The sequence below is a fragment of the Athene cunicularia genome (genome assembly GCF_003259725.1).
Source record: "Athene cunicularia isolate RWA chromosome 3 unlocalized genomic scaffold, athCun1 chr3_part1, whole genome shotgun sequence".
Lineage (NCBI taxonomy): Eukaryota > Metazoa > Chordata > Aves > Strigiformes > Strigidae > Athene > Athene cunicularia.
The window spans coordinates 33,539,073-33,551,688 of NW_020799097.1; the positions used below are offsets into that span (position 1 = coordinate 33,539,073).

General features: G+C 40.3%; 2 protein-coding genes and 1 long non-coding RNA gene across 3 annotated transcripts in view; 1 reads left to right on the top strand and 2 right to left on the bottom strand.

Annotated features, from left to right (window-relative positions):
- The window catches only part of DDX43 (DEAD-box helicase 43), a 19,261-nt gene extending 16,626 nt beyond the window's left edge, over positions 1–2,635 (top strand). Inside the window, 2 exon segments of the mRNA XM_026845541.1 lie at positions 2,115–2,249; positions 2,583–2,635. Coding sequence (XP_026701342.1) covers positions 2,115–2,222 — 108 coding nt within the window. The 3' untranslated portion in view covers positions 2,223–2,249; positions 2,583–2,635.
- Positions 1–12,616, bottom strand: part of LOC113478381 — a 16,258-nt gene that overhangs the window by 2,939 nt on the left and 703 nt on the right. Inside the window, exon 2 of the long non-coding RNA XR_003398049.1 lies at positions 5,288–5,293. This is a non-coding gene — a long non-coding RNA (uncharacterized LOC113478381). The remainder of the gene's footprint in view (positions 1–5,287; positions 5,294–12,616) is intronic.
- On the bottom strand, positions 7,338–12,598 carry CGAS (cyclic GMP-AMP synthase). The gene is made up of 5 exons (XM_026845542.1): positions 12,412–12,598; positions 11,675–11,897; positions 10,672–10,917; positions 9,285–9,387; positions 7,338–8,538 (listed from the first exon to the last, which is right to left on the bottom strand). Exons 1-5 carry the CDS (start codon positions 12,496–12,498, stop codon positions 8,196–8,198), a joined length of 1,002 nt encoding a protein of 333 aa, XP_026701343.1. The 5' UTR covers positions 12,499–12,598; the 3' UTR covers positions 7,338–8,195.

Below are 12,616 nucleotides of genomic sequence, written 5' to 3' on the forward strand. Positions count from 1 at the left end.
TAGTGGTGGGGGGTGGGGGTGGAAGTTTGAGTACAAACTAAATTGCATTTACTTAGGACTTGTGGTTGTTAGTGTGGACACTTATTCAAACTTTAAACGCTGAGTTAGAACTTCACCTAAATCTTCTGGTTTACAACTCTTCTCTGAAAAATGTTATGCCATGTATTGCAAACCTGATAAGGTGCTTTTGAGGCAGAAAAAGAAAACAAAAGAAAACAAAACAAAACCCCCCCAAACAAAATCAGAAACAAGAGTTGTGCCCTGCTAATTTCTTAAAGTTGCAGGGGAGAGGGTGTTTTTGGAGGTTTTGCTGGTTGGGGGAGGTTGGTGTTGATTTGGGTTTTGGTGGAGGTTTTTTTAGCAAATATAAGAGATTAAACCAGTAATGATACTTGGAAGCCACTTAAATGGAACTTAGAAGTGCCTTGTTCTGTATTTTGAGTCAGCTGTTACCATCCATGCCTTGTCTCCTGCTGCAGACTGAAGTTCCCAAACTTTTTTCATGTGTGATAGTTCAACTGGGAACGGGTCTCTGCATTCAGAGGAGAAAAAAGCACCTCCAAATTTCAAGGGTAACTGCTAGTCACAACATTATTCTCAAACTTTTAGTTACAGCTAATAGAAGGGAAATATTCATACAAGCAGGTTTTTTTTTTACCTCGTGACAATGAAAATATCATTGCTTCAGTCTTGAAGTGTCTCATAAAAGGGAAGGAGAGCAACAGAAAACATGGGCTGAGGGTTCCGAATACTTCACTTTCAGAACAAGTATGGTGCGTTTGTTAGCCAGATATTCTCCATAATTTTGAATATACGGATAATCTCACAAAAGAAAAACAGGTACAACAGAAACATTTCTCTATCATTCTCTATCATGCCTGACAAAGAAAGTCAGAACTGGAAAAATACACACACCTTCCTGTTCCACCAGGCCTTTTGTCCTGGCTGCATTCTTCATCTGTGCAAGCACTGCCAGGTCTAGATGTTTCTAAGGAGACTTAACAGTGTTTAAATGTTTACTGTATTGGTGTCACTTGTAGAGGGACAAACCACAGAGGCTGAGCAATCACATTAATACCATGCTCACACGCTCTGCAGCAGCTTGCTCTTCACATTCTGATGAGGAAAGTGCTTCTGTACCGGATGTCTTCTACCTGCTGCTTGGGTACATGCTGTAGCAGATTGTTGAAGCAGGCTGGCTTTGATAGATTAGTGATCTAAAACCTCTTCTGACAGTACAGTCGCCCGTACTGCTTTTTGCAGTAAACATCGCATTAATGTCTGCATTATGCCTGAGCTGGTTTAAGACGACTTGTTGGACACTACCTTTATTCCATGATCTGTAAGAATGGTATGCAGGCTTTTTTTCCTTCAGTGATCAGTGCCACTCAACCTAATAAAGTCTCTGTATTTCTTTGCATCTGGCCTCAGTCCTTATAAACATAACTCTGAGGTGACAAAGTGTGCTGATGATACTATTCACCTCCTTTTCCACACAATTACAAACATGCCAGAACGGACTGAGGATGTTAGTAAGATGCTTGTTGAACCTCCCAGTGGTGGGAGAACTGACTGTGTTCTCCTGCCCTCCTTTTCTAGTCTTTTAGCTTTGTTTTATCCATGTTAGAACCCTTCCTATAGCTTTCTTTAAGTACCAAAGTCTTTCTTCAGAGGCTCTTAAAACTTCCATAAGGAATTTACTATCAATCATAATAATGTAACATTCAAATATCTTGGATGTTTATTGGATATATTGCATTGGATGTTTCTTCCAGCTCTTCATTATCACTGAAACATACATTTCTGTCTGAAACACAAGTGTTTTACTTAGCTGGTTATATGTTGTCATCGGATATGGTGATACTAACATACTTAATGTAATTGAAAATCCAGGGACACCGCTGATTATTTTTCAGTGTATTTTAGTATCATTTTATGTAAAAAGATTTGTCTTTGCATCTCTACGGAATAGACAATCTGCAAAGTAACAGGAGCAAGTTAAATAACAAAATCAAGTTTGGGAACACACAAATCAATAGCATTTTTGTAAATCAGAGAGTAAAAGTTTAGATTCATTTAAAACTAACCTTGGTCATGTGATGATTTCTTACCAGGTAGTTCCTACTGAGCTTATTGCAATGGCAGAAAGATACAAACAATTTCAAAACAGAAAAGAAATTGAAAAGGGTATACAAAGATCTCGGAGAAAGACCTCAGAATAACTAATCCCTTGAAGTTACTGAAACAAAGTAAGTGTTTATAGTTAGTGTTGGTATCTACAGGCTTGAATTTAGAAGTTTCTCTTCTTGGTTGATTGTTTTCTGTAACTGTTGCATTTAAAATACATTCTAAAAAGTGGCTTAAAAAAGAAAAATGGATAAACTTTATATAGAAATCTAGTTTTGCATTTGGGCACTATTTTTATTTAAGAAAAATTAATTTCATTTTTTCTTGTGTCATGTGCGTAACTTCTAAAGCCATTATCTACTGGTTAAAAACAAATCTTCTGGATTTGTTGGGTTTTTTTAAATGTAGTGTTAAGATATAAGAATGTAAAACATAATTATTCCTTTTATTTTCAGAGAACTGGATTACTGAATGTAAGCAATGTTTGTCAGTGTGACTACACATACTGTACTTTTGCACTGATATGCCACATCTGCCAGTGGCATGCAGAAGTATTTCCAAGGATAACTTAGTTATTTGAAAACGGCTGTGTTTGCAGTAAATGATGTCTTGTTTGGTTGGTTGGGGTTTTTAATTTTAAAACTTAACATTGAAGGTAATTTTTGTTAAGACTTGTGTCTCCAGCTTTTTTTGAAAGAAGTCTGCATTTCCTCTGAATGGAGGAGACCATAACAATAAGTGTGTGTTTGTGGCTATCTGGGTAAAAAGACAACTTCTACTCTTGTTCTTGTGGATGTAAGTTTCTACTTTACAGAAGAAAAAGAATTTATTAGACCAATGTTAACAAAGTCATGAAGAAAAAAATACATTTGAAGGTCAGCTTTTGTTTCAGAAAGCATTGATTCCAGTTTTACATTTGAATGTCAGGTCCTGTCACAGACTTGTAATGATAATGGGATATGGTTTTACTCCTAGGAAGTTACATGGGAAGGAGCTGTTCCTTCATTTGATGCTTGGTCTAAACTTGTGTTTACTCATATAAGTAAATGAAAAACTAATAAACTTAATCTAGTGAGATGAGAATATTTTAGTAAAATTATTCTCCAAATGTTCTTCTGACCTTCCATCTTTTTTTATTTGCTCATAATTGAGGTGAAACCTGGGCATTATTTAATCTAATAGGTTATTTTGCCCTCAAAAGTAGGCTAAAACTATGGAATTCCCACAGCTCCTTTAAGAAAAAGTGCACCCAGGTCCTTGAGCGAGAACAAGCCCACAAATGGGTTTAGGTTTTCCCAGGGCAGGAATAACACAGTCTGTCTTCCCTAACATATTCTTCATGCACACTCCATTGTGCCCTTCTACAGTATGTAGAAGTTTTGACAGGGCAGGGCTAGCTCGATGGGCAGATGCCCTCGTGTTGACTAAGCAGGTGTCTTTTGCTAAATGTGTATCCTGGTGTTTGATGGTCCCACCCCATGTTGCTCTCAGTGTAGTTTTTATCATGCCATTGTATTGTTCAGTTTTTCCAGAGGCTGGTGAATGACAAGGGATGAGATTTACCCACTTGATACCATGCTCTTTGGCCCAGGTCTGTAGGAGGTTGTTTAAGAAGTGAGTCCCATTGTCTGACTCAATTCTTTATGGGGTGCCATGTCACCATAAAACTTGTTTTTCAAGGCCCAGGATATTGTTCCAGGCAGTGGCGTGGGGCACGGGATATGTTTCCAGCCATGCAGCGGCTGCTTCCACCATTGTAAGCATGTGGTGTTTGCCTTGGTGAGTTTGTGGGGGTGTAATATAGTCAATCTGCCAGGGCTCCCCCAATTTGTATTTCAGCCATCATCTTTCATACCACAGAGGCTTTAAATGCTTTGCTTGATTGATTGCAGTACATGTTTCACATTCGTGGATTACCTGTGCAATAGGTCAAGTCCACCCCTCGCTCCTGAGCCCATCTATATATTGTGCATCTCTTCCTTGATGGCCTGAGGTGTCAAGGGTTCACCGAGCTGTAAATAATTCACTCTTTATGTTGCCAGTCCAAATTCACCTGAGCTACTTCAACTTCAGCTGCCTGATCCACCTGCTGGTTGTTTTTATGTTCTCCAGTTGCCTGACTCTTAGGGACGTGGGCATCAACATGACATACTTTTACAGTCAGCTTCTCTAGCCAGGCAGCAATATCTTGCCACAATGCAGCAGCCCAGATGGGTTTGCCTCTGCAGTGCCAGTTGCTCTGCTTCCACTGCTGCAACCACCTCCACAGGGCATTTGCCACCATCCATAAATACATAGAGAGATAGCGCACTGGCCATTTTTCTCAGCAATATCTCAAGCCAGCTGGATGGCTCTCACTTCCACAAACTGGCTTGATTCACCTTCTCCAGCGGTTTCTGTGACTTGCCGTACATACATAGAGCTGCCTTGCACCTCCAATGCTTTCCTACAATGCGACAGGACCCATTGGTTGAACAAGCCATATTGCTTCTCATTTTCTGGCACTTTATTATACAATGGGGCTTCTTGAGCACGCATCACCTCCTCATCTGGTGATACTCCAAAATCTTTGCCTTCTGGCCCGTCCATGATCACGTCTAGAATTCCTGAGCAACTGGGGTTTCCTATTTGAGCCCACTTATTCCACACAGCATCAGCTGCATGGAGTGTAGAGGGGTCCCTCCCTCTGACCATTCAGCCCAGCACTGGCAGTTGAGGTGCCAGGAGGAGCTGTGATTCAGTATTAACCACTTCTGAAGCACCTTGAACCCCTTCATATGCTGCCAATATCTCCTTTTCAGTCATAGTATAGCAGGCCTCTGATCCTCTATGCCCCCGACTTTAAAACCCCAGGGGTCGACCTCAGGTCTCCCCCTGGTGTTTTCTGCCAGAGAATCGAGGTAGGGCCATTCCTGTCCTGCCCTAACCAGCCCAAGGGCTACTGCATGAACGATCTCACCTTTAATTTGTGGAAAGGCTTGTTGTTGCTCAGGGCCCCATTTGTAATAATTTTTCTTCTGAGTAGCTTGATAGAGAGGGATTACAGTCAACTGTAATTTGGGATATGCATTTTCCAAAAACCCACAATACCCAGGAAAGCTTATGTTTCCTTTTTACTAGTTGGTGGAGACACAGCTGCTATCTTGTTGATCACATCCACTGGGATCTGACAACACCTGTCTGGCCATTTTATTCCTAAAAACTGCATCTCCTGTACAGTCTTTTGACTTCAGTTTATGTCAAAACTGGCCTTCAGAAGGATTTGAACTATTTTCAGGAAGAGAGAGAGAGAGAGAGAAAGATACCACCACCCATGGATCTAGCAGCATCCCATTGGTCCTCTTGATTCTTGGTGTCTTAGTGGTGGGGGGTCCCCCCCCAGATTCTGATGGTACCATTTTTATACAGTCCAAGTCCCAAAGTCTCCACTCAGTTCCAGGAAACATCATGCATATGCATGGTGGGCATGGCATCACATGATGGTAGGTGTGGTCCAGCTCGGTGCAGTGTGTCCCGGGTGGTTGCAGAGAGACTGTTCTGGGGGTTGCATCATGCAAGACCATCCTCAAAGTCAGTGACCTAGCACCTTACACCTGCACAGTTAGTTGTTGGCAGGCATTAAATCCACAGGTTTTTGCCTAGTTCAGAACCACAGAATGTATTGCTGAGTCCTACATCCCCAGGGCCGGAAACTGGTGTCTTGTTTGTTTGGTTCTACCTCCGCAGGGCTGGAAATCGGTGTCTCATTCTTGCTTGTGGTTTTCTCTGTACCTAAGACAAACGTCTGCACATCTATCTGCCACAGTCTCCACTCTCCATTAGTTTTTCACACTGGCCATATGAGACTGTTAAAGGGTGAGCACGTTTTGCTGAACACCCCTTGGCTCTCCGGTTGACAAATCAGCTTATGGATGGCAATTGGAGAGTCCCGATGGGTGTGATATTGCCACTGGTGCATCGTTGTGGTACCAGTTGGCACCAGCTATTCTTCAGCCTTCAGCAACCCCACAACAGAAGGGTCCTCCGAGAGACCAGGCAAGGTGGACAACTGTTCAATTTCCTTCTTCTCCAAGACCCACTGATACCCTTTTGGGTCCTTGAAGTACCCTCTCCTGAGACAGTCTGTGCCAAGGATGCACAGGGCCTCTGGGCCAGTCACGATGGGGTGTGTATGCCACTCATTCCCAGTCAGGCTCACTTCAGCTTCTGCTACAGTTAGCTGTTGGGATCCCCCTATCCCTACAGAACTACAGATGGGTTCTGCCCCTTTATAGGTTGATGTCATTAGGGTACACTGTGCACCAGTGTCTGCCAGAGCCTTATACTCTTGTGGATCTGACGTGCAAGACCATCAGATCCACACCATCCAATAAACCTGGCTGTCCCCCTCTCTCACCGGGCTGGAGGCAGGGCCCCTCTAATCCTGGTTATAGTATTTGTTGTTCACCTTTTGTAAAGAAGAATCTGAAGTCCCTTCAAGAGGATCAGAAGTGAGATCAGCCCTTCTACTCTGTTTGGGGAACTGCCTGCTGGAAACTGGAGTGGCATCTTTCCAGGATGTTCAAAATTCTCAAAACCTGTTGTAATTAGCCTGAAGGAGAGTATCCCCCCACCTTCTCCACAGATTGTGTGCAATTACTAATAAATTCTGAGAAAGGGCACCCAAGGTATGTAAACGACAATACTGCATACAAATACCATTTAACCTCATGACCAGTGATGTAATCATATCGTAAGTTGACATTACCCAGTAAAGCAAAAAGATGTCTGGATCCCTCTCCCAGAGGTGATAAACATCACCACAAGTAATATGTAGTCTATGTAAGGATTTACATAACTCCACCATGTGAATAAAGGAACCAACACTGTGATCAGCAATTATGTGAATAACAAATCTGTCTTAACATGCTCTGGTGAGATTTTTCCCATTATCTGAACACTCTGACCCCATGTTGCCCCATGTTGGGTGCCAAAAAGACAGTTGTGGTTTAGGCCCAGCCGACCACAAAGCACCATGCAGCCACTGGTGCACTCCTCCCCACAGTGGGATGGGGAAAAAAATTGGGAGGAAAAGTGAAAGTAAAACTCGTTGCTTGACATAAGGACAGTTTAATAGAACACAAGAAGAAAAGAACTGTAACAATAACAATGCAAATAAGAAAAAAAAGAATCTATAAAGCAAGTGACGTGCAATGCACTTGCTCACCACCCAGTACCATGCACTGAGCCCCTCCCCCAACTGCAATCCCCAACTCCTGACCAGCTCCTCTAGTTAGATCTTGAGCATGACAGGCTAGTTCTGGTCACCTACCTTGGCTGTGCCCCCTCCCAGCACTCTTGGGAAAATGAATCCTATCGTAGCGGAACCCAGGACAGTCACACAAATGCATGTTGACACAGTAACATTACTGTGTTGCAGCACATTAGAAAATGCTTGCTTCCTGCCCAAAGTCCAGTGAAAAGACTTAATTTCCAAAGCAATTCTGAAGACTCAGAAAAGATAGGTTACTTCAGGAACTTCATACTGGTTTGATACCATATTCTCTCTCTGCTTGCTGTTGATGGTGATTGTCCTCGGCAAAAAAGTCTCCATCCACCCAGTTGATCTGGAGAGGTTCTGGTTTATGTCAAAGCAACTCCAGTGACTTTTTTTTTTTCTCTTGAAAGCAAGAGTGTATTTAGGATATTCCACAATGGATCCTCAATTTAAATAAAATCTTAATTTTTCACTTTACCCAAGCATTGATGCCTTTATATTTGGAATCATAAAAACTACCTGTGGGAAATTAACTACTGCAAATTCTTCTATACATTCCTAGTACACCTTGAAGATATTTTGCAGGTAACATCTACATTTGGATAGGGAAGATAAATATTACTTAAAACATCCTATTGCTTTCAAGAGTTAGGGCTAAGCAGAATGAAGTATATGAAGTATGCTGTTTTCTCTTGGTGTTCTTGATTTTGTTCTGGGTTTTTGTAGTATCAACTACTGAGGAGTAGTTTAAGGTGCTGTTTTTAAATATTCAAATCTAAAACCACTATTATTGTAAAGAGTTATTGTAAACTTAATACATCTTCTGAAATATTGGGAACCCGTTGTTCAATTCATTGTTTATTTGTCTTAAAAGGAAATCACTGCTCGCTTTATCTTCCAGACTGAGCAAGTTGTATTTGGGGATAAAAAAGTGTGGCAGCTGAGAGTTTTGCAGGCAATGCAGAAAATATCCCAGATATTTCTGAAAGCAGTGATCCAGGTCTCCCACATGCCAGTCTGTGTCATTTGGCCACATGACACATGAGTGGAAAAAAGCAGTTTTGACGTGGTATGAACAGAACTTCTCCAGTTCTTTTGTATATTCCATTTTAAGTTGCTCTAAAAGATACTTCAGAAGCTTAAGACAACTTTTCCTGTTAAATAAATAAGAATTTATTAGGTACCTTCTACATAGTTCTAAAATACGTATTTTAGATATGTTAATACACGTTATTCATGAAAGCAATATAAATGTTCTTACTGTAAGATAACATTTGCAATAATATTTTGAATAAAATCTGAATTGTGCATTAGTTCTCTTATGACTTTTGAGTCAGTACAAAGTGTAATTAAGTAAACTAAGAAGTTGGTTTACCATTAAGGAGGTTCCGTAACTCATGTGGAATTTGTTCTTTCTTCTCAAAGAAATGTGAAAACCAGATTTTATTGGAGTAAAAATACACATTTATTGATCCTGATCCCATTCAGCAGTTCTTTTCTCACCATTGTTTTAGAAATTGCCTTGGTGTGAAGTGTAATTTTGTTCCCAAAGCTCAAAAAGCTAAGTCATCAGACTTTTTAAGCTGGTTCTAAACAGGACTGAGTTTGGGAAAGATTATTTAACAAGTTGCATCTTTTTGCTTTTTAAGGCAAGTCTGGAGTGTAAACCTACAAGGTAATTTGTTTGTACCTCTTGCTGTGTAAATGCAAGTCAGATGTTCAGTGAGTGCATGCAGTGTTGTACTGCTATAGAACAATGATGCCTAAAAGCTTTATTCTTGCTCCCTATTACAAGTAATTAGTCTTAGATCAACTTCTTAAATGTTAAACTGAAAAGTGCTAAACAGTGCTAGCCTGGCTCACACAGGCTTAAAGTAAAATTTTCATACAAAATACCAACCTACAGCACTTTGGTCCATCAGATTCACAACACGTCTTTGACCTGCCATGGTTGTTCATCATGGCCTTCTCAATATGCGAGAAGGAGAGTCGCCAGGTGTTTCCTAAAGTTGAGTACAAGATTGTTAAATTATTACACAGCAGTAACCGGTGTCTGTAACTAGAGAAAAGAGACACTTTATAATTGACTTAATTTTAAGTATCAGCAATTTCTTTGCCCTTAAAGAAATCTTAATTCACTGACTGCATTAATTCCCGATTCCCCAGCTGCTCCACACAGAGACAATTAGAATCTTATTAATATAGGACACAGTTAATTGTTTGGATACTTTAACTATATTCTTAAGGATGCTTGGATTTACTTTAAGCTTAATTCTGGACTTTCCTGCATTTGTTGAAAGTGATTTGGGGAACTGCACTACTCAAAGAAATCTACTACCTTTTCAATTTCTACTCTGTATTATTAGCCTTACTGCGTAACCATTCTGGTTTTGAATAACAAAATCTTCACCATTGGTTTCAATTTCTCTGTACAAGTAGTTTGTCTCAAGTAAGGTGACTTTCTAAAGCATTTCTTTTTGTTCTTTAGGTAGCGTTCTGAAAACAAATATTAACATAGCTCAACCCCATTTTTAAAACACCAGCAATCATAAGTTCCTTACATAAGTTAGACTGTTTCCCTTGGCTGTTCAGTTCCGTTAGTCTTTACATTTAATTTTCACAGTGAGAGATAGCCCAGTAGAGCAGTAATAATTGATTTGGCATTATTAAGATGGGCATGCTAATTAAAAAAAAAGATTGCCTGAACTCTTTTTGCTGAAGTTGTTAGTTCTCATACTGCAGTAACAAGTTGAGATGTTTCTGCAAACCAGTGTAGGCTAGGTGTGAGTGGTCTGGATTAAAAAAATAGATTGCAGCCATACCAGAGTTCAATGAGAAATAATGTATCTTTCTAGAAAAGTAGTTTATATCCTGCAAAAGCATATAACCCGTGTATGCAGTCCCACTTACAGGGATGTTCCCTGCCTTTTTAGGTATCTCCCTTTAATTAAAAGGAGTGCATGTTGCTGTTAAGTACAGCTCTAGCACAAGAAAGGTCCCATATCCATGTGTCTGACAGTAGATTTAATATAATGGGCTTAGGAATGGTCAATGTACAGCCTGGCAGAGCAGTTTTGTCTTTAGATTTCAGTGCAGGACAAGCAGTGTCACAAGTCTGATGTTTTAAAGAAGGATTTCAGTTGTCTTTGATATCCAGGATAAGATAAAGATCTGTACCTTGAAGGCAGATTAATTAACAGAATCTGGATACCCTTTTTATCGCACTTGTGATTGAGTTGAAGAGAAGATATTTCATAACTTAAATTTACTATCTGTATCTGAGGTACCTTTTAGAACCTTTTCGTTTTTATTTTGTTTGGCTACTAAATAAAGTGATTCATTTCTGAACTTTCCCCTGACTTTTCTTCCCAGCCACTGTTCAATTCTGAGGCCATCCTGTGTGCAGGGAGGCCAGCTCTGCTGAACTTCCAAAGTCAAGATGATGTCCACTGATATTTCTGCTGGAGGATTTTTGATCAGAAGAGTTATTGCAGGGCTTCCAGGCTTTTTCCTTTTCACAGACACTTCCACATCTAGTAACAAAGAAGACATTTATTTTTATATATTAGAAACTTTTTTTGAAAAGAATGCTAAGGTTTTTACTTAGGAGAATTTGCAATTGATCAAGAGAAAACCCGGGTTCCACCACTGGCTCTTTATCCTACAGGATATGTATTTTAAGTAAAACATTAAGGTGACCTGTTGAGGAGTTCTACAAAATAAAGAACACTCTTCCGGAATTGCTGTGTTTGCTTGATTTACTGTGTCTACAGAATCAGAAATACAGCGATACTTTCCAGTGAACTGCTTGACTTTGAAAACAGTGAGACTGAAGAGATTTGGCCACATTGTTTCTGAAGGGTTAGAGTGCCCTAAAAGGTGATGTTTTCTATACAGACTGATTATAAAATATTAGGTAATGTATAAAAGCAAGCTCTTCCTTCTGCTGCCAGTTCAGCAAATGGCTCTTTGTACACAGCAGATAGATTCACAATACGTAGGTCATGTAGGAAGTACCAAGCATGACAGAACCCTTCATATTCATTATTTTCATATGGAAAGAGGACTGCATAGTGGAGCAGTGGGTTAATCACATAATACGATTAGCTGTGATGCACTGGAAATGATTCTTAGCACAAGAGCAAAGTTGAGATACCAGGGACAGAGGGGTTAGTTATAGAGACAGATGACTGGCGGGAAAAGCACATTTTATTAATAACAGGGCAATCCATATGTGCAATGTAACTATTTTTAGCACTCCTATGTGAAGCTTGTTCTCTCAGTACTTACCTTTAATGTTTTTTACTTCTCGTTTAATAATTTCTCGTAGTGCTTGAAGCATTTTAAAGGCTGATAATTTTTTATCTTCATCTAAAAACTTCAACAAATGCTTTTCTTTTTGATTTCTTTTCAATGTTAGATAGTAATAAGCTCCAGTGTCATCACATTCATCCAGCTGAAGTCTTTCAACGGGCATTAAAAGCATGATGTCAAACTCATTTGGTTCAGATATCTGCAAAGCATGAGAATTCAACAGTCAATGTACAACTTGGGTTTAGTCTCTTTAGGCTTTTATACCAGCTGCGGTATTACCTACAACTGCCTTGGTGTAATTCTCATGTCTGGTGTGTAATACGAGCTTATTTCTGTCGATTTGTACTACAAGATTGCTGTGCATTCAAGTGGAAAGAGCAATTTACTGATAGCAGTTAATTTCCCAGCTTTCCAACTTACTAATTTTTCAGAGAGTTTTAAGATTCTTAAGATGTTCTGAGTAAGGCATAAATGCTCTTAGTCATCCTTTTGCACACAGGAATCAGCTGTGAGGAAAAGAAAATGCATCGCTGTGCCTGAACCTGATTAAAAAAAAAATAAAAAATATGCATCCCCATATTTGACTTAGCTTTTTCGATTGAGCTAGAACTAGAAAAAAGGCACTGCTGTTTCTCCTGCTTTTGGGAAAAAATGGCACAGGGCCTTTCAGGCAGTGCTATACCCTACTCGTCCCCCGGCTACTCTGGGCTTACCTGCGCGCTGTGCAAGGGCAGGGCTTGCTGCGGCCCGACAGCGAGCCGCGTTCGGGCAGCATCTCTCACTAAACGCACGGACGTCATTCATTAAATTAGCGAAGTTACAGTTGCTTGTTGTTAATGTAGCAATCCTTAAAGTCCTCCTCGCCGGGAAGCGCCCGCAGCTCACTCGCGGCTGTTCCCGGGCGGCTGGAGTGGCGCG